The 21655-nt window shown below is 38.2% G+C and overlaps 1 protein-coding gene across 2 annotated transcripts in view; it reads left to right on the top strand.

The window, feature by feature from the left end:
* Positions 1–471: 471 nt before the first annotated feature.
* The window catches only part of SEC63 (SEC63 homolog, protein translocation regulator), a 74785-nt gene continuing 53601 nt past the window's right edge, over positions 472–21655 (top strand). Inside the window, exons 1-3 of one of the 2 annotated variants that reach the window (XM_047101614.1) lie at positions 890–1877; positions 16016–16106; positions 16983–17082. In XM_047101614.1, the coding sequence (XP_046957570.1) occupies positions 1875–1877; positions 16016–16106; positions 16983–17082 (194 nt within the window). In that variant the 5' untranslated portion in view covers positions 890–1874. Of the gene's footprint in view, positions 671–889; positions 1878–16015; positions 16107–16982; positions 17083–21655 lie in introns of those variants that run through there. The other variant, XM_047101613.1, reaches the window with a different exon arrangement.

Here is a 21655-nt window from a genome sequence, read left to right on the forward strand (position 1 = left end):
AGGGAGAGGCAAGGAAACCTCAGATCTGCTCCGAATAGCTGCGACTCCAGGAGCAGCCAGGTGATGAACCGCACGCACTCACAGCTCCGCGGGTCTTTGCTGGGACCCCCCTAAAATGACCTCAAGACAGCTAGTGGGACGCTGGGAAAGAAGGCGCAGGAGAAAAGGCACCACCGGGGACTCTTAAGGCTAGAGGAGGACCTACAGGAGCTCGAGGGGCGGGCCTCTGGCTTGGGGGCGGGATCAAGGGAGGGACCTCGCCGAGTTCCACGGCTGCGCGCGCCACGTCTCCCTTAGCGAGTGTACTGGGGAGAGGCAGAGGGAGGGAAAAACCGAGTGGGGCGGGAACTATTTCTTCTCGCGAGATCTGGCGACGGCAGCGGCAGTGGCGGCGGCGTGTCCGTGAGAGTAGCGTGGGGGCGGGGAGGAGAGGCGGCGGCGGCGGCGTCCGAGCTACGCCACACAGGGCCGGGGTGTTGGGTGCTGGAGATCAGAGCGGGGTCGTGGCGGCGGCGGTGAGGACAGAGCGGCGGAGGGGGGGGTGCCATGGCGGGACAGCAGTTCCAGTACGATGACAGCGGGAACACCTTCTTCTATTTCCTCACCTCATTCGTGGGGCTCATCGTGATCCCGGCCACATACTACCTCTGGCCCCGCGACCAGAACGCCGGTGAGTCCTGCCGGCAGCTGCCCGCGGACCCGCGCAGGCCCCGCCGGCCCCTGTGGGCCGCGCCGCCCCCGTCCGCTCCAGCCTAGCCCAGCCCCCAGCGTCCGGGTGATACAGCCCGCCCAGCCGAGCCTCGAGTCCAGGCGTCCGCCTCTGGCGGGGCCCGGGCTCGGCGGTGTTTCCCTGGTTCCTCTCCGGGCTCCTCTCCACCCTTGTTTCATTGTCCTTTTCAGGAGTTTCGCTTCGCACCCTCTCCCCCATTGTTCTGGACGCTCCTTGCAGCCTCCTCCTGCTTCTTTGTCTTCTCTGCCTCTGATTTTATTGGTTATTTTTCTATATGGAGGGAGCAGGATGGGTTGGGGAGGATGGGAATTGGGAGGTGAGAGAAGAGTTGGCAAAGGAGGAAGCCGAACGTGCAGGCACAACTCCGAGCCCCCAAGCCACGGCCCTCTACCCTCACACCCCCGTTTCTCTGCTGCAGCTGCCGTTACAGATGTTTTGGGCACTGTCTGAGCTGGATGGCATGTTTAGGACTCCTAACTGAGCTCACCGACCGCCCCTCCCCCCGTGCCTTTCCCCTGTTGCTTTTTCATTTGTTCACTCACGCTGTGGGGTTGGAAGCAATGCTGTTATTCCCCTTAGCAAAAATAGGCTGTTCTCTATTTCCTTGTCTTTGGAGTTTCCTGTTTATGGAGGAAAAGTGCAAGAATGAAGGATTGAGTGTGTAGGTAGTGCATCTCGTTGGTGGTTGTAAGGTACCTGGTCCATTTGCCTTTAGTTCTAAATCTTTTCTCATTAAACACATGGGATTAGAACATAGAATAATAGAGATTCTTTTCGAGGCATTTTATGTTGCGCTGTACTAGGATATATGGCAAGTGATATTCTTGAAGCTGATGGAACTGCCAGGCCCTAATAGGTTATTTAACTAGTAGTTTTTGAGTAATAACATTTAGGGAAAGCTTTCAATTTCATAGGAGCTATGCTAACTTGATTAAACGTTTTCCTTCAAGTTCAGTGTGATGGAAGTCTAGGTTGTCCACGTTGTATACTGTATTTGGGGGCAGTTGTTAACAGTGAAGCATTTAATCAGCTCAGAACTTTTTATGCTTTAAGACTCCATGTTCTGTAAAATTCTTGAATTACATCATGGAATTAAATTGAATTTAGGATAAATAGCAAAGGATTCCATCTTTTTGTACATTTGATGGTAAGTTTAAATATCCATTGGGTGCAAAATCTCCCCAAAGTTATCAGTTTTCTTACTTTGTGGATAGTTTATGAAAGTTGGATTTTGGACTGTGGTGCCTTAGTTTCCTGTGTATTTAAATTATCTGGGTTCTTTGGACAGTGGTTGTATATGAATGATGAAGTCTTAATACTGTAATGGTTTCCCTTATCTGCCAAACCTAGGCCAATCTAATTTTATTTTGAGTGAAAAGTGAACTTCTGAGTACAGTGGTTTATTTTCACTTACTATCCCTATGTGTGCAACTGGTTGTGTGGAAGACAGAAGGGTATTGGGAGAGAGGTAGGTTTGGATAGAATGTGTTTCGAGAAGCTGCTGATTTCAGAAATTAGTCATTTTAATCTACACTGGACTTTTGAAATTTGAAAGTCCTATTTTCATGGTCGGTTTTGTATTATAAAATTTGCCTGATAACTTACAGGCAAGTTATACTTGAGCTGCTTCAGCATATAGTTAGTTGGTCTTTGGAAAGGTGGTGGGGAATTAATAGTGACTATTTAAGTTATGGATTTCAAATGTCACTTTATTTAATCCTGTTGAAAACACAATGAAGTAGGTACTGTTATTATCATCTCTATCCTTATGTGAAGAAACTGCAGTTTAGAAAGCTTAAGTAACTTTCTCCTTTGTGGCAGAACCTGGTCTGCTTCGCTTCAAAGTCCTCTGTTGTCTCCAAATTGCTAGAGAGAAAGGTGTTGATTTGTCCTTTCTTTACATCTGGCTCTCTGCCTCAAGCTTGCCTTAGTCAGTAAATGTGTACATGTTAATAATGTATTTTTTTGGTCTTGCTCAAAATTGCACTGTGAAAATTAAGGTGGATGCTTAAAATGCTATTCTCATCATCATGAAAATTGGTGGACATCACTTGGGCTATTTTTTATTTTTGTGTTTCTACCGTAATTTGAGTTGTTTCTTTAGAACTACAGTGGTATTAAAGGGATGTTTTTATTATAGGGACTTTTTTCCTGAAGTTCAGTTTGCAGTGTCTTGGGTATCAAAGAGAAATCTTGGAATTATTGCTTCACCTAAAGCTCTGAAAGTTTTTCTTCAGATGTTTGCAGCAAAATAATTTGGTGACTTGTATCAACAGGTGGCTACTTACAATCTTTATTCTTCTCACTTAGAAAATAGTATTAATATAGCATATTAATTTGGAATACTAATTTGTTTGATGATTGGTGTTGTTGTAGATCCTCAAGGGCTTGTAAAGATAGAGACACTGTACTGTGTTTCTAAAAGCTGAAAAATTCTGAAATATGTATTTCCTCAAGGGTTTTGAATAAAGGATATGGACCTGTAGTAGTATTTTTGATTAACACAACAGGATATTTTTATATTTGATTTTGAAGCTTACTGTATTTCATTTTCCTGTGAAACTGCAAGTAGCCAGATGTAAAAATGTAGGCATATGAGTTTGAATTTCAGAGTTCTTATGGCATTCTTGACTTTTCAGGGATACTCTCTGCAGGAAAGTATGAAAATGTTTTCTTTGCCAGCATTTCTACATTAAAGTTCAGGTTAATTTTCGTTTTGTTTTTCAAGATGATGATACATGTGGGTCTTTTAGTTTCAAGGTTTATGCTTGTTTCAGTGTTGCTTTTCTTGAATTATTGGGCTCTTGGGTCCATTAGAAATTATGGCACCATTTCACAGATGGTAAAATCTATGGTTTGAGAGATAGAAGTAGCTTGGTCATTGGCATATTTGATATGTTAATTGAAGTTCCTCTGTTATCCAGAACACTAATGGAATCCTTTAGCCTTGATTGTTGTCTAATCTATTGGGCTAAGTGCACTCACAGTTAATACCCCTTTTAGTAGTTGCGGAGTCCTATTTATTTTACTCTCCTGGTTGTTTGCAAATGTGTTGAGTAAGTTGACTGAATACTTTTTCAGACCATTATGGACAAAAGCTCTGCATGAAGTAATAACAGAGGGTTTAGATTTCCTTAGAACAGTGGTTCTCAGCCCTGGCTACACATTAGAATCACTTGGGGAGCTTTAAAAAAAAAAAACAAAAACTTATACCCATCCCCAGATATCTGATGTAATTGGTCTGGAGTAGGTGCTGTGTATTGGTTATTTTTAAAGGTCCCTATGTGATGTAAATGGTAGCTAGCAAAGAGAACTTCCTTAGTACTCGTCTTTTGCTGGAGTTGTCATTTTGGGAGATGGTGTATTTCTTTTGATATGTGCTCTTTGCTAAAAAACAACCACTAATGTTTTAGCCTTTTTGTTTTACATAGCTAAGAAGCACTTCCTGAAGAACAGTGCTGTAAAGTTCTCGTAGTTGAAAGCCGAATATATTTGTTAAAACAGTGTTGGGGCACCTGGGTGGCTCAGTTGGTTCAGTGTCCGACTTCAGCTCAGGTCATGATCTCACAGCTTTTGAGTTGGAACCCCGCGTCAGGCTCTGTGTTGACAGCTTGGAGCCTGGAGCCTGGAGCCTGTGTCTCCCCCTCTCTCTGCCCCTCTCCTGCTCACGCTGTCTCTCTATCAAAAATAAACAAACATTAAAATAAATAAAACAATATTAATAATACAGGTTTACAGTGGTATTTAACAAGAAAAAAATAACTGCTTGTAAGTATTAGAATTTCAAATAATCAAGAACATGCTTTTATCTGTTCCATAGATGAAGGCTTATTGATCCTTTGAATTGAGATAAAATATATCATTATCTTTTCCAGGTTATTGTTTCTTTAATTTCTTGACCTTATTTTTTTAAAACTTATTTGACCTTACTCCTTGATCTTACTGTTTCAAAACTGTCTGGTTTTGAAACCTGGATCTGCTGCTTTACTAACAGTGTGATCTTGGGCAAGTTATTTAACTTCTATATATTTTAGTTCACTCATCTGTAAAATAGAGACAGTAGTTATTTATTTTACAGAATTAATTCAGGAGTAAACAGATATACTGTACTCAGGTTTTTTTCCCCATGGTTTTGAAAGGATGAGTAAAACTTAAAAAAAAAGTTATGTTTCTTTATTTTTCTTTGCTTTCTCCCTCTCAGACAGTGTGCAGGTGATTCAACTCTCTGACTTGGGAATGTGAATAGGAGTCCATTTTTAGTGCTCCGTAGTATAGTAAGAAAACTCTGAATTTGGAAAGTTAGAAGTTCTGGCTTTAAGTTCCAGCTTTGTTCCTATTTTGTTATTTCTGAACTCAACCTCATTTTCTAGGCATAATAATAATATGCCCTATAAGAAGTGATTCTCAGAAGCAAAGAAATAAAATGCACATAAACATGCCCACAAAACTAAACACAGTGTAGACATTCCTTCATTTGATAGGTATTTATAGAGGATTAACTATGTGCTAGATACTGCTTCTAGGTGATGGATCAGATTTTTAAGTGCATAGAACTTTTTTCTATGGTTGTATATACCCGGTACAGAAAAGCACACACACAAAGAAAGCAGAACAAAAATTGCTTGTAATCGCATCACCCAGAGGTAATTAAACATTTCGGTGTGTGCACCTCCCCCTTTTCTTCCTCTTCTGGGGATGACTGTAGACATGGTCCTTCCTCTTGTTGCGGAAGGCCCTACACCCCCCTCCAGCCTGAGACAGATAATTGTGATTCTCATCTCAGCTCTGCTGCTGTTCATTTGAATGTTTGCTAGCACAAGGCAAGTAGTGCTGAATGCACTCATAATAGCACTTTGAGCCAGACTCAGGTATTATCCCAATTTTACTAATAGGAAAACTAAGTCCTAGAGGAGGAAAGTTTATCTAAAGCCGTATAGCTTCTAGCTGGAAGATTGGGTGTTGGATCCAAAACCGTCTTAATGCTAGAGCTTCTCTTGTTAGCCATTACTCTTGTACTGCCTCCTGTAATATAACACACGATAGTAAGTATTGAAATGGTAAGTGGAAAGTGCTGTGAGAGCACAGAAGAAGAAATGAATAATTCTGTTTCTGGATTTGGGTATTTCATGCAGAGGAGGTTGTTTGAGATGGGTCATAAAGGGTCAGTGGGGGAAATGTATCCCTTAGGTAGGAGAAAGTATATGCAAAAGCATGGAGATGTTTAATAAGTGGTAGAGATTTGCTGTGTTCTTAAAAGTAAATCAGCCATCTTAGGACTCTTATACTTTATTTTGTAATTTTTTGGGTAAACAGTGGAAGTTTTTAAATAGTTCATGACATGGTCAGTTTGCCATTTTAGGAAGCTTATACTTTATCCTGTAAGTTATTGGATAAACAGTGGAGTTTTTAGAGTAGGGTAATGCCTTGGTCAGTTTTGCTCTTGTGGAGCATTGTGTGGAGAATGATTTGGCAGAAGAGGATGGGAGGTTGATGGGTGGGGAAGAACTAGGTAGAGAAGGAGACCATTTCAGAGGCTGATTAGTCCACTGAAATGTCAGGATGTAGGGGAATGGGTAGATTAGAAAGAGAACTCTAAGATAGCTTGGACTACTTATAGAATGTAAAAGTACGTTGGAGGGAATTAAAGTGGAGTGCAGATTTTGAATTTTCACTTATTTCTCCCTCCCTCCCTCTCTCTTTTTAAAAAAATTTTATTTATTTATTTTGAGAGAGACAGAGACAGCAACGAGGGGGAGGGGCAGAGAGAGGGAGAGAGAGAATTCCAAGCAGGCTCTGCACTGTCAACACAGAGCCTGATGCAGGGCTCAAACCCAGGAACTGTGAGATCTTGCATGACCTGAGCCGAAACCAAGAATCAGATGCTTAACTGACTAAACCACCCAGGCACCCCTGTTTCTCCCTCTCTTAAAAGCTGTTTGGTGGGGCACCTGGGTGGTTCAGTTGGTTAAGCCTCCAACTTTGGCTCAGGTCATGATCTTCTGGCTGGTCAGTTCAAGCCCCGTGTCGAGCTCTGTTCTGACAGCTCAGAGTCTGGAGCTTGCTTCGGATTCTCTGTCTCCCTGTCTCTCTGCCCCTCCCTGTCTCATGCTCTTTCTCTTCTTCAAAAATAAACATTAAAAAAAAAAACAAAAAACAAACCCTGGTGATTGGCCCAATAATAACCTACTTTTATCAGTTCAGTTTTGGGATTGAGTGCAGGGAAAAGGGTGGGGATGATCATTTTTATTTCAAATGAAATATTTCAATTGAAAATTATCTATTGATTTATCTAGGTTTCTAATTATAGTGGAGTTGATTATTTCAGTCTGTTGAATGGAATTTAGCAGAAAAAACTGGCTCATATAGCTTTGTGTTCACAGGAGTATATTTTATGAGCATTCATATTTAATTTAGAACATATAGTCTTTTTAAGACTTTAGATCTTGAAGGGATATTAGACATCTGAGAAGTTTGAGTCATTTTAAAATAAAGTCATTTCCCTCTGATCTATCCTGACAGAAAGGGGAATCAGACATGTATGCTTAAGTCCTACACAGCAGAGGAAACCAGCTGGGACCTTGGCATAATGAATTATAGTGCAGCATTTAGGCTTTGTAGATGTGGTGACAAACATTGGATTAGTAAATGCATTGTTGCAGTTGTTTTTATTTAAAGGTCATACTGCATACTTGCTTCATCTTGGAAGAACCTGAAAAACAAAGATAGTCCTATTTTCATTTTCTCGGATATTTGTTCCCTTAGTCATACTTTTTATTCAGACATAAGGGAAGTCACAACAAATGTATCCGTACTGTACTTGGACTTTCTTTTAAAAAAGGTTTTCTGTTACCAGACTTTATCAATAAGAAATGTTACACATTCTTACCATCACATTCTTTCTTTGAAAGATGTTGGCTCATTCTCTTAAAAAGGCGTTCCTTTTACATTTTGAGATTGTGTTTGTGTCCGTATGGATGAAGGGATTTTCATCTGGAAAGTAGGTTTTTTGCTTGTTTGGTTATATCTAGTAGTTATTGTTTGAGCCTTAGCTGTTTGCCTGTACCAGGAGGGTAGAAGATAGGAGTATGAATGCCATTGTTTTGATAAGAGTTTGTAATCTGGGTGGGGTGGAAGGATTAGGTTTAGACAAGTCTGTGAATTATATCCATAGCACAACAAAGTAAATGTAAGAGCAGTGAAAACAAGTGCTTTGGAAGTTAGGTGGATAAAGTATTTGCATTTGGTTGGTAACGATAGTGGGGATCTAGAGTTCAGGAAAGGCTCTTGAGAGTAGGTCAATTTTGACTAAACTATTAAAGGATGAGAAAGATTTAATGGGTTGAATGGTGGGGGTGGGGGTCCAAAGAAGAAATCATACGAGGGGGGGCTCCTGGCTGGCTCAGTCAGTGGGCCCTGTGACTCTTGATCTTGAGGTCATGAGTTTGAGCCCCACACTAGGTGTAGAGATTACTTAAAAATAAAATCTTTAATAATAATTAAAAAACGAAATCATGAGCAAAAAGTACAGAGGCTGGAAAGCATGGAACATGTTAAAAATACAGATCAGTTGAAGCAGAAATCATTCATTGATTAAGTGTGAGAAAAGATCTGAAAAGTTGATTTAAGTCAAAAGGAGAATCTTGTATGCCTAGCTGAAGAGTTCATATGTTTTTTGGTTGACAGTATGTCATTTTTGGACATTTTAGAACATATTTTTACAGTTGTATGCAAATTAATGTGATAACGTTTCATAGAATGAGAAAGAACAGAGATTAAGAAGCAGAGGGATAATGTGGGCCTGAACAATGGTGGTGGCAATAGGAAGAAACAGGACATTCTTCAGATACTGCAGAGGTGGAATCTTTTCTTTTTAAATTTTATACTGTATAAGTTTATATCATATTATATAATTATATATACTTTGGTAAAGTATATATAATGTAAAATTTCTAGTTTTAGCCATTTTAAATGAACAATTCAGTAGCATTAATTACATTTACAATGTTGTGCAGCCATCACCACTGTTTACAATATTTTTCATCACCCCAGACAAATTATATACCTATTGACAATAACTCCCCATTCTCTTTTTCCTCCAGCCCCTGAAAAACTCTAATTTACTTTTTGTCTCTATAAATCTGCCTATTCGAGTTATTACATGTAAGTGGAATCCTACAATATTTGTCCTTTTGTGTCTAGCTTATTTCGTTTAGCATAACGTTTTCAGATTCATTCATGTTGTAGCATGTATCTGAACTTCATTCTTTTCATGGTTGAATAATATTCCATTGTATGGATATAGCACATTTTTATTCATCTGTTGAACGCTTTTTGTTTTATTTTTAATTAGAGCGCAGGCATGAACGGGAGAGGGGCAGAGAGAGAGAAAGAGAAGAAAAAAATTAAGCAGGTTCTGCACTCAGCATGGAGCCTGGTGTGGGGATTGATCCCATGACCCTGGGATTATGCATGACCTGAGCCAGGATTCAGAGTGGGACACTTCAACTAGCTGAGCCACCCAGGTGCCCCTATTGAATTGTGAATAATGCTGTAGTGAGCATTGTCATATAAGTATCTCTTTAAGTCCTTATTTTCAGTTTTTTGGGGGTATATATTACTAGGAGTGGAATTGCTGGGTCATAGGGTAATACTATGTTTAGCTTCTTGAGGAACTGCCAGACTGCCACAGAGCTGCACCATTTTGCATTTCTACCAGCAATGTAGATGGGTTCTAATTTCTGCATATTCTCTTCGCTTATTTTTCATTCTTTAAAAATTATAGCCATTGTAATAGATGTGAAGTGGTATTTCATTATGGTTTTGATATGCATTTCCCTAGTGGCTAATGATTTTGAGCATCATTTCATTTGTTTGTTGGCCATATGTATATCTTCTTTGGAAAAATGTCCATTCAAATCTTTTGTGCAGAGCTCGATGTGTTGTTTATCTTTTTTTTTTTTTTTGTTAACTTGTAGGAGTTCTTTATACATTCTGGATATGAATCCCTGCTAGATACATGGTTTGAAAAGATTTTCTTCCATTCTATAGATTGTCTTTTCACTTTCTTGTGTCTTTTGATGCATGAAAGTTTTTAAGTTTGATGAAGTCCAATTTATTTTATCTTTCATTGCTTGTGTTTTTATTGTCTAAGAATCCATTGGCAAATCCACGGTCATGAAATTTTATCCCTGCATTTTTCTTATAAGAGAATTATGGTTTTGGTGTTGTGTACTTTTTTTTTTTTTTTTTAAGTTTTGAGAGAGAGAGAGACAGAGCATGAGCAGGGGAAGGGCAGAGATTGGGAGACATAGAATACGAAGCAGGCTCCAGACTCTGAACTGTCAGCACAGAGCCTGACATGGGACTTGAACTCATGAACTGGAAGATCATCACCTGAGCTGAAGTCAGATGCTTAACCAACTGAGCCACCCAGGCACCCCAAGTTGTGTAAATTATTTATATTTGGATATTAACCCCTTGTTGGGTATATCATTTACAGATATCTTCTCCCATTCAGTAGGTTGCCTTTCCTTTTTGTTGATTACCTTTGCTGTGCAAAAAGCTTTTTATTTTGGTGTAGCCTTAATAGTTTATTTTTGCTTTCATTTTCTTTGTTCTATATCTATACTTTAGTGATTAATATGCTATTCCTTTGTATCATTATATAATTATATATACTTTGTGCCTTTAGACAAGTTAACCTTTCTGGGCGTCAATTTTATTTATTTATTTTGACAGAGAGAGGGAGGGAAAAAGAGAGGGAGGGGCAGCGAGAGAGGGAAAGAGACTCTCAAGCAGGTTTGCATCAGTGCAGAGTTCAGTGTGGGGCTCAGTCTCACAAACCGTGAGATCATGACCTGAGCTGAAATCAAGAGTTGGGACATTTAACCTACTGAGCCACCCAGGCAGCCCTCAACATTTTTAAAGTATAATACATACATGCATGCCCTCAGGGTTATTGGGAAGTCTAAAAGAGAAAATTCATGCATTCAACAATTATGTATTAAGCACCTACTATTTGCCAGGCATTGTGTTAGGCAGTGGAATGTGGGATAAACAATGTAGGCGGGATCCTTATTCTCTTGAAGCTTACATCCTAGTGTGGGGGAGATGAGTGACATACTACATATAAACAATAAAATATCAGATAGTGATATGTACTGTGTAGAGAAGTAGAGTATTCAGAGAGTCTTCCTGAGAACATTCCTTCATGCTGTGACAAAAGGCAGCCAGTTATTCAGAGGTTTGAATTGGGTAGGAAAAGCCTGTTATAGGCTGAATGAACAGTTGTGTGTGTACAAGAGCCTTTAAGGCAAAAAAAAGTTGGGCATATTCCACCAACAGAGAAGACCAGAGTGGCAAGGGTATGTCAGGTGAGGAGAATAATCTGGGATAAATTCAGAGAGGGAGCTGGGGTGCAGAGCATGTCTGTAAGCCAGGGAAAGAAGTTTGGATTTTAAGTTTGGATGGGAAGGTTATTGAAGGTTTTTAAGCAGAGAAGTGACAAGATCTTGACTATTTTATTTCTTAATGAGAGAAGAATAGTTTTTGGCCACTTTATATACCCTTTTATGGGTAATGTCTTTTCTACTTAAAATGTTTATTTAAAAAATTTCAGTTACAGGGGCGCCTGGGTGGCTCGGTCGGTTAAGCATCCGACTTCGGCTCAGGTCATGATCTCACGGTCCGTGAGTTCAAGCCCCACATCAGGCTCTGTGCTGACAGCTCAGAGCCTGGATCTTGTTTCAGATTCTGTGTCTCCCTCTCTCTCTGCCCCTCCCCTGTTCATGCTCTGTCTCTCTCTGTCTCAAAAATAAATAAACGTTAAAAAAAATTAAAAAAAAATTTTTAGTTACATATTTAAGAAATCACATACTGGGGGCAGCTGGGTGACTCAGTCGGTTAAGTGTCTGACTCTTGATATTGGCTAAGGTCACAATCTCATGGTTCATGAAATAGAGCCCCTAAGCAAGCCCTGCAGCGCAGAGCCTGCTTGGAATTTCCTCTCTCTTCCTCTCTCTCTCTCTCTGCCCCTCCCCTGATTGTGCTCTCTCCCTCTTCTCTCCCCCCTCAAAATAAATAGACATTTGAAAAATTAAAAAATCACATCCTATAAAATATCCTGCAGGTGGTCCCTGGTTATAATGGTTTGACCTAGGATTTTCCAATATAAAGTATGAAGTTGATACGCATTCGGTGGAAACTGTGCTTCACATTTTGAATTTTGATCTTTTTCTGGGCTAGTGGCATGGGGTACAGTGCTGTTAATGGTACTGGGCAGCAGCCGTGAACCACAGCTCCCAGTCAGCCATGTGATCATGAGGGTAAACAACTGATGCACTTAAAACCATTCTGTAGCATACATCCATTCTGTTTTTAACTTTCAGTACAGTATTTAATAAATTAAACGGGTTTCCTTCTTTGTTACCAGAGTATGCAGGGGGTATAGGTGGCAGATGAACCCAAGTTTCTGAAATCTTCCAATTTAGATAATCTGATGATAGTGAGTAGTGTTTAGTCAATCCTCTTTTGTCTAAAGCTCTTTTGTCTAAAATTGTGTCATATTGGCAACAGTGTGCCTTTATTTTAAAAATAAGTTTTAGTATTTAGAGTTTTAACTTTTTTTGAACATATGGGATATTTACAAACTTATAAGTGAAAGAAAGCACAGCAGATACTTTACTCAAATTTTAGTGATTTATCAATTTATAGTATTTATGTTGTCTTCATACCAAAAAACGTAGCATCGAATTTTAACATATAAAAGCTTATAGATGTTAAACCTGAGTATGGTAAACATACTGATTTTTTTGGCAGTATGTGCTAAAGGATTTATAGGTGAAGCATCTTGATATCTGTAGTTTACTGGAAGATAGTTCAGATAAAAAAGAATGGGGAGGGGGATGCGTGGCTCAGTCCGTTAAGCATCTTACTCTTGATTTCAGCTGAGGTCATGAACTCATTGTTCCTGAAATCAAGCCCCCAAACTTGGCTCTGTGCTGACAGCGGGAGTCTGCTTGGGATTCCCTCTCTCCCTCTTTCTCTGCTCCTCCCCCAACTCATACATGCACATGTTTTCTCTCCCCCCACCCCCAATAAATAATAAACTTAGAAAAAAAAGTGGGAGGGGAAAGAGGGAACTAGAGGTAAAGCCAAGAGTTGCAAAATGTTAACATTTGGTGAATTTAGATGAAGGATGTTTTCATTGTGATATCTTTCAACTTTTTTGAAGGTTTGAAATTTTTCAAAAAGTTGGGAAAAACATTAGTCACAGGGAATAAAAAAATTAATTTTTAGAGGTATGTGTCAGTATTATAAGAAATGACTTAGGATGAAAATATATTACATTAGGATACAATTATGTGGGGGAAATAAAATGAAGGGCTGGCTTGTTCATGAAGTTTTGTAAAGGGAAATTTTGTAAATGGTAAATGTATGAAATTGCTGTGGTTTTTAGGTTTAATTGGTGTGTTTAAAAGTGATGGAACTATTTTATTTTAAAATGTCAACTCATATCAGAAATGACATCTTTTGTACCTCTTCAGACTTCTGGTGAAAAATTTGAGATGCCAAATGAGAAACCTACAAGTAGGTACATGAGTTTTACAAATTATTTTGCGGTCATGAAGCAAACAGGTTTGAAGATATAAGATCTGGCTAATGTTCTTTCAGCTCTTTGGGTTCCAGGAATATGGTGCTAAGAGTTCACTCAGTTATACTACACCTTGGCAGATCATACTGGCATGGGCAGATGGATGTGACTATTTTAGCAAAAGGCATTATATAGCTTATGAAGCGCAGCCATATTAACCTTCTCCCAAACCTGTACTATTCCCACGGACATAAAAACTTTATGTTCACCTGCCGAGAGCAGTCATAATATGTTGTTATATAGTTTAAGTCACAGAATTGTTTTATGACTTTGTAATTTCCCTTTTCTGTAAATGTGTATTGATTTCTTTAAAAACTATATCATAAGTAAATGGTATTACTAACATAATTTTTACTAGCTATAACACTAGTAATTTATAAATGAACTTAAAAACAAATTCTAAGTGTCTTTTAAAAAACTACCTGGAAAGACCTCACTTGTGGTAGTTACTTTCACTTGAGATCATTCATACAGAGATTTGGAATGTGTGCTATGAATGTTTAATTGTGCTGGAAATCTAAATGCCAGTGTCTTCCTGTGTAAACCATAGCTTGTAGTACTTATTGATTGACTTCTGTATTCTCCTAAAAGGTTAAGATTTAATTTTTGGATTGGAAGAGTGAGGCGTACAAGGCACATATACATTGTGCAAAACTACGTAACTGAAAATCGTGTGTACTTTTTTTGGCTAGAGACATTGGGAGAATGTCATTCCTCTTAATAGATCAAGCTGGCTAATAAAGAGACTTCTGCATTGTTCTTATAACCTTATCAAACATTTCCTTGGTTTTATAGAAAATGGGAGACTGTGGAGGCTTAATTTAATGAAATACAGATTAAAAAATCACCAGTGGTATTTTCAAGTGTCTTGAAAATAACCATGAAAATCAGAAAATTAATATTACTACCATTTCATTCTCAGACCCCATTTAAGTTTTGTCACTTGTGTCAGTGAAGTTGTTTATAGCAAAAGATCCAGCTCAGAATCACACATGACATTTAGTTGACATGTTTCTTTAATCTCCTTTAGTCTGGTACAGTTCTTCAGCTTTTTGACTTCCAAAATTACAGGTCAGTTATTTTGTAGGATGGCTCTGGGTTTGGCTGGTGTTTAATCATGATTAGATTCAGATTTATATCTTAGGCAGGAATTTCACAAAAGTGATTCTGTGTTCCTCTTATTATGTTCTATCAGATGGCATATGATTGCATTTTGTCCCATTGCTGGTAATGTTTACTGAGCACCTGATTAAGATAATGTCTGCCAGGCTTTCTGTATTAGTTTCTTATTGGTGCTGTAACAAATCCCCACAGTCTTAATGGATTATTACATTATTGCAATGTAAATTTATTCTCTTACAGTTTAGGAGGCTGGAAGTCCAAAATCAATTTCACTAGGCTAGTCATGGTGTTCGTAGAGCTGGTTCTTCCTGGAGGCTCTTGGTTAGAGTCTATTTCCTTGCCTTTTCCAGCTTCTAGAGATAGCCTGGGCTCCTTGGCTTATGATTCCTCCTTCCATGTTCAGAGGATATCACTCCACCATCTGCTCCTGTTGTCATATCACCTTCTTTGTCTTTGACCCTCCTGCTTCCTCCTTATAAGGACCCTTGTGACTATATTGTATCCATCCAGATAACATAGAATACTCTTCTCTCTCAAGATCTTTAATTTAATTGGATCTGTAGAGTCTTTTTTGCCATGTAAGATAATGTAGTCACTGGTCCTGGCTATTAGGATCTGAACTTCTTGGGTGGCAATTATTCAGCCTACCATACTTTGCCACTGTAAAATTATTTTTTCCCTTTTGTAATTTGTGGGAAGGCATTTGAATCCCTTGTTCTTATTAGTGGAGAATGGTATTTAGAAACTAGATCTGGGTACTAGTGTGCTTACTGCTATTGGTCTCATGCACTGTTCCTAGGCTCACTTAATAGACAGTGCCTATATGTGTATGTATATAAGTCTACGTCTGTAATCCTTTATTAAAATATATTAGTTTATAGCAATATCTTCAATTCCAATTCAGTACCACAGGATTCATTCTTATTATTTTCTCATATATATAACTCCCTTCTGAGTCCAGTTATCCTTTGTGTATTAACTTATTTTATCAATCCCCCTGTATGTTACCAGTCTCCTTTTCTGTCACCACCCCTTTCCCTCTATGGATCCCTCTTCACCACACCTGGTTGGTTCTGCTACCTCCTGTCACCTAGCTCTCCATGTGGATGCTTTCCTCAAAGCATGGTGGCAACAGGGTAGTTGGACTTCTTACATGGTGGCTTTGGAGCATTCTGTTATAGGCAAAGTTCTTTTACTTATCTAACATCTCATTTAAGGACTGTGATTGTGTAGTTTTTTTAGTATTGTGAAAAAATTTATATTAGTATTAGCCAGCTAGACTCCATTTAGATGATCTCATTTTTGTTGGCAACATCCAAAGCATTATAGTCAGGAGCCAGTGTACCATATGCCTTCTTAATCACGCCTGATCAGGGAGTTGACCATGGCCCTTGTCAATATCATAGAGCTTCTTCATAATCTGTCTGATCTGGTGCTTGTTGGCCTTGACATCCATAATGAACACAAGTATTGTTGTCTTCTATCTTCTTCATGGCTGACTCATTGCTCAGGGTGAACTTGATGATGGCATAGTGGTCAAGCTTGTTGCTCTTCCAGAGAAAATATTTGGGCTGCCTTTGGAGTGTCTTGGGCCACCAGAAGGTGGGTAACATGCAGATCTTTTTTTTTTTTTTTCTTTTTTTTTGTGGCTGTGGTTGCCTTTCAGCACTGCCTTCTTGGCCTTCCAAGCCTTTGTTTTGGCTTTGGCTTTGGGAGGGGCAGGGTTTTTTTTCCTTTGCTTTCTGCATGCCATCTTTGCTAAGAGGTACATTTTTTTAAAATTAAATTAAATTAAATTTTATTTTATTTTATTTTTTTTGGTACATTTTTATTTTATAACTTTTTTTTTTTTTTAACTTGGGAGACTTATTCAAGTGATTGGTAGTGAGTTTATTAGTAAAACAATACATGATATTTTGGCTTGGTTTAATTCCTTTTTAGTTGAATTGCAGATTTTTTTCTGAGGACTAAAATAATGCCTTTCATAACTTATATGAACCTATTTTAACTTCTTATGGGTTTGGGTGACTTTTCTAATTTAACATTTTCATGATTGAATAATACCATTTCCGCTTAGCTTCCTTAATAAGCTGCATGTTTCAACTATTTTATACTTTCTGTACCTCCTATAGCAGAAGGGAAAGGAAGAAAGCATTTCTCAGAAATTACTGATTATGTGACTAAGTATTTTGGATTCAAGTCATTTTTTTGAGTTTTTTGATTAGAAGTTATTTAAGTCTCATATGCAAATGGTTGCCTGGTAGTTGAACAAAATTTTCCAGATAGATCATTTGTTTGGAGTGGCAGAAAAATTAATCTATATTGTGAATTTTTCTTAAAGGTTATTTGAGAAGGTAGTACTTTGATGTTCCAACAAAATTTAGCATGGTAATGAAGGTTAGTATGTTATTAACTGGTTTTGTCTTCACAGTGAAAAATGCTTCAACTTATCGTCTTATTTATTTATTGTTTTGACAGAGCAAATTCGATTAAAGAATATCAGAAAAGTATATGGAAGATGTATGTGGTATCGTTTACGGTTATTAAAACCCCAGCCAAATATTATTCCTACTGTAAAGTAAGTAATTGGTTTCAATTAAAAAAATACTTCTTATTCTTTGCTAGGTATCATATAAAATATGGGTGTAATGATGAATAAGACATATGTTTAAAGAAATTGTAGCCTTAGTAGGGGTAAGATGTGAGTTTGAGAGCTGTCTGAACAGAATGATTTAGGAGAGAGAATGTACTTTTTTTTTAATGTTTATTTACTTTCGAGAGACAGAGCATGAGCAGGGGAGGGGCAGAGAGAGAGGCAGACACAGAATCAGAAGCAGGCTCCAGGCCCGAGCCGTCAGCACAAAGCCTGACGGGCTCAAACCCATGAACCATGAGATCATGACCTGAGCCGAAGTCGGACGCTTAACCAACTGAGCCACCCAAGGCACCCTGAGACAGTGTACTTCTGACTTGAGGGAGGGTGGGAGAAAGGGAAGTCAAATCTTGAAGGAAGACCTTGTGCATCTTGCCAGTGTTTGAATTTTGCCTTAAAGATTATGGGGGAATCTTTAAAAGATTATCAAAAACAGGGAGGTGACATGATCAAGTTTGCATTTCATAGTGATAATTAAGGTTTATTGAGCACACACTGTATGCCAGATGTGCTAATAAGGCTTTATGTGTTATCTCCTAATTTTATCATTAACTTCAAAGTAGATGTTTTTGCTGTTTTCTGAGATGAAGAACCTGAGACTAAGAGGTTCTCTTCGCTCCTGGAGAGCTAGAAGCATTCCTGGAGCTAGAAGCGGCGGAACGGGGACCTGGTCACCCTTTATTTTTGCACGCCAATCTGATTAAACAAGCCATTAGAATTTTTAATTAGAGCAGGAGTGTTTGATTTTGTGAGGCAAGGGGGCCTGGGGTCTGCTGGTTTAGAGACTAGGCTTTGGACCTTCACCCTGAGTTGTCAGTTTTGAGGTAGTAGATGAATCTGATAGGTGATGAAAGAGTTGCCATTATAGGAGGACTGTATCTTGTGAATTACTTATATCTGTCTATCCAGTAGATAGGAGGGGAAGAACTAGCAGAGGAAATTAGTAAAAGTAGAACCATGTATTTTTTGATCTTGGTTTAAATGATGATGATAATTTTCAACATCTCTAACTTCAAGGGTTTTAAATAGTTTTTCTTTGTAAGGTTTGACTTTGCCTAGTTTAGTTCCTTTACAGAGGAAGGGAAATCTTAGCTTTGGTGTTAAGAGTTCTTCAACGATGCAAAACTAAAACTCAAAGTTAGTGTTTACAAGAGTAGTTTTATGTTCACTGTTGACTCTGCTTTTGCTTCTCATAGTTTTATGAGGCAGCAAGGCAAATATTTTTGCCCTCCCAATCTCTTCTTTTCTGGGCTTTGGTCAACACTTTGTTAGTATCTGAACTTCAGTTTTCAAGGAAAAAGCCCAATTGTGTAAAGTTCTCTTCAGTGATTAGCAAACTGATTTACTTAAATGAAAGTACAGATTAAGGGATGTTTATAAGTAAGGAAGAATTAAATAGATAACTGGTAACAATTTTAGATAAGGTCAGAAACCATCAAAACCTTTTTGCTCCATAACCTTAAAGCATTCTTTCAGAATTAAGCAGTCATTGTGTAATGCTCTAATTTGTGGAAGTTGGTTCCAAAATGACCTTTAAAATATGCTTAAAGAAAAACACGAGACTTCACAAGTTGATCACTGACCCTATATGTAGGGAAAAATGCTTATCTTTTCACAGGACCTAAATAATGTTTTTTAAAAATTGGGTGGGGATCATGATGAAATCCATTATGTTTCCACCTTTGCTTGGTTTTTAGGAAATGAAAACTTGGCTTTATTGGTGGTTATAGTTTTCATCAGCCTCTGAGGGATTCTGTTATGAGGTTGTCTTCTCTTCCCTTTATATTTTGTCTCAGAGAGCCAGGTGCTACATGTAAAGCTATCATGGGGTGTAGCATATCCTAGGTGTTTTCATTTTCCTTCTACCTTTGTTTGCTTTTAAATCTTGTTTATTTGTTTGTTTTTGGTGGTTTTCAATTTTACTTTTATCTTTGTTTTCTGAGCTTTCTTAGCCTTTTGGGGGAGTTGGCAGAACGAAATGTGGAATTATTAACTTGTGTGGGAATAAAGTAGGTTTTCAAGTGTTTTTTAGCAAATTGAAGGTATAGCGAACTTTGGGTTTGAATTAAAAATTACTGTTTAGGGACACTTGGTTGCCTCAGTTGGTAGTGTCCAACTTCAGCTCAGGTCATGATCTCATGGTTCATGAGTTTGAGCCCGCATTGAGCTTGCTGCTGTCAGCACAGAACCCACTTCAAATCCTCTGTCCCCCTCTCTGCCCCTCCCTCGCTCACACTCTATCTCAAAAATGAATAAACATTTATTTTTAGAAAATTACTGTTTAAATTATTTTCATTATTTATTCAATAAGTAGTTATTATTGTATGCCTATTATGTATGTATCAGGTGTTGTACCAAGAGCTGATATATTGTGATTAACAAATAGATGTGGTTCAACAACTTAACAGTTGTGAGAAATACAAGTAAACAGGTAATGATAATAATAAGGGCTGTGAGGTGGGTGCCATGAAAGAGCAGAGGAAGGGCTCTCAACTCTGGCTTGAGACAGAGAAGGCTTCTCTGAGTGAGGTCAGAGCTGAGATTTGGGTCAGAGATACTAAGAACAGCTAACAGGAATCGATTGTTTGCTATCAGTGAGGCACCTTCTAGGTGCTTTACATACCTAATCTCATTTAATTATTAAATCTACCCTAAAAATTGGAAACCGAGTTGTAAAGGAGAAAGCGACTTTCCAAGATCTCTAAGTTAATAAGTAGTGAAGCTGGGATTTGACCTCAGGTAGTTTTATTTCAGAGCCTATGTTCTTAATTACCTCTCCCTACATAGCTAGGTAAGAGTGTTCCAGTTACGGCATCCTCTTTGTCTTTGGGTGTTTAGGTAGTATGGAAAGCCGTTTGCAGTACTGTATTTTGCCCTTAATAAGAATTAGAACGTTATTTTGGCCAGATAGAAAGAAATTTGCATCTGAATGCCAACTGTGTTTAAGCTACTCTGGGGTTAGTCAAAACTGAGTGAGATACTGTCCACAGCTCAAGGAGCTTGCAGTGAGTTCGAGGGGGAGAGACATGGTTTTACTTCTTTTGCTTCTTTTTGGCTGTTTCTCCATTGATGACCTTGGCAAAGGTAAGGCTTCCTTTGAGGTATGAGTCTGGAAGGATGAGTAGTGTTTGGATAGGCAGAGATGGGGAATGGGAATTCTAAGTAGAAAGATTCAAGAGCAAAAGCATGATGGTGGGAAAAGCTTAGGGAGCTTGGGGAGATGGGTTTTTTGTGTTTGTTTGTTTTAAATAAGGGTGATAAAGGTCATTAGGTAGGTTGGAACTTGATCATAGAGTCTCATTCCAAATAAACATATTTAAGCTAGATTTCTACCAAGTGAGCTTAAACACATGGAATGTTTTCTGTCTTTGAAAACGGGTCACTCCAATTTTGTTTGGTTAGGTTTCCTATGATTCATTTTATGTGTTTAACAGTTCCTACTCAGCATAACAAATTGATGTAAAGGGCATAAAAAAATAAAAATTGTTCAGTTTCATCACTTAAAGATAGCCACTATTAAGATGATTTACCATCTATATTTTTATTTATAATAAACTTTTATCTGTAAAAATAGCATTATATAATACATATATTTTTGAAAGCTGTTTTTCTTTTTTTTAATTAAAATTTTCTTTGAGTTTATTTATTTATTTTGAGAGAGACAGAGACAGTGCAAGTGGGGGAGGGGCAGAGAAAGAGGGAAAGAGAGAATCCCAAGCAAACTCCACACTGTCAGCACAAAGCCCAACATGGGGCTTGAACCCACAAAACTGCGAGACTGACCTGAGCCAAAACCAAGAGCCTGCGCTTAACTGACTGAGCCACCCAGGAGTCCCTCTTTTAAAAAGTTAACAATAGATAATCTTCCACAGCAAATACTGTCTTTATTGCCTAGATGATATTTCACTTTATGAATATACTGTTAATTTGTCTACTACTTTATTGATGGACATCTCTGTTTGTTTTCTGCTGTTATTTATATCTGTGACCAGTTTTTTATCCTTTGTATACTTAATTCTAGTTTATTTCCTTCTAAATTTCTTGAGGTAGATTGTTAAAAGGGTGTGTACTTTAGGGTTTTTGACCGTATTGCCAGATATTTTTTCAGAGTTTAGAGTGTATGAGTCTTCCTTTTTTCTTTAGCCTCTCCAACACTGCTAATATCAGTCTTTTAAATATTTTTACTAAATAAAACATATTGGAGAGGAGAAATTAGGTTTTTTCCAAACCATATGTTCCTTTATATCCTTTTTTAATCTATATGTGCATCTTTCTATATCTGTGTTGGCTAATTGTTTGGTTGTGTCTTGGTTTATTTAATTAATCTCCTATAAATGGTTTATTTAATTAGTTCTATATAAATGGACATTGAGTTTGTTTCTGAAGTTTTACTGTTATAAACAAGGCTATTCCTTCATCATTGCATAATTGACCCATTTTTTATAGTTTATCTTAGTAAAAGTGTAATTGCAAGGGTAAGAGCAGCTCTTTTTTTACA

Source organism: Lynx rufus, unplaced genomic scaffold (assembly GCF_022079265.1).
Source record: "Lynx rufus isolate CCGP_SWC_20201006 ecotype Redwood Valley unplaced genomic scaffold, mLynRuf1.p SCAF_6, whole genome shotgun sequence".
In the NCBI taxonomy this organism is placed as follows: domain Eukaryota; kingdom Metazoa; phylum Chordata; class Mammalia; order Carnivora; family Felidae; genus Lynx; species Lynx rufus.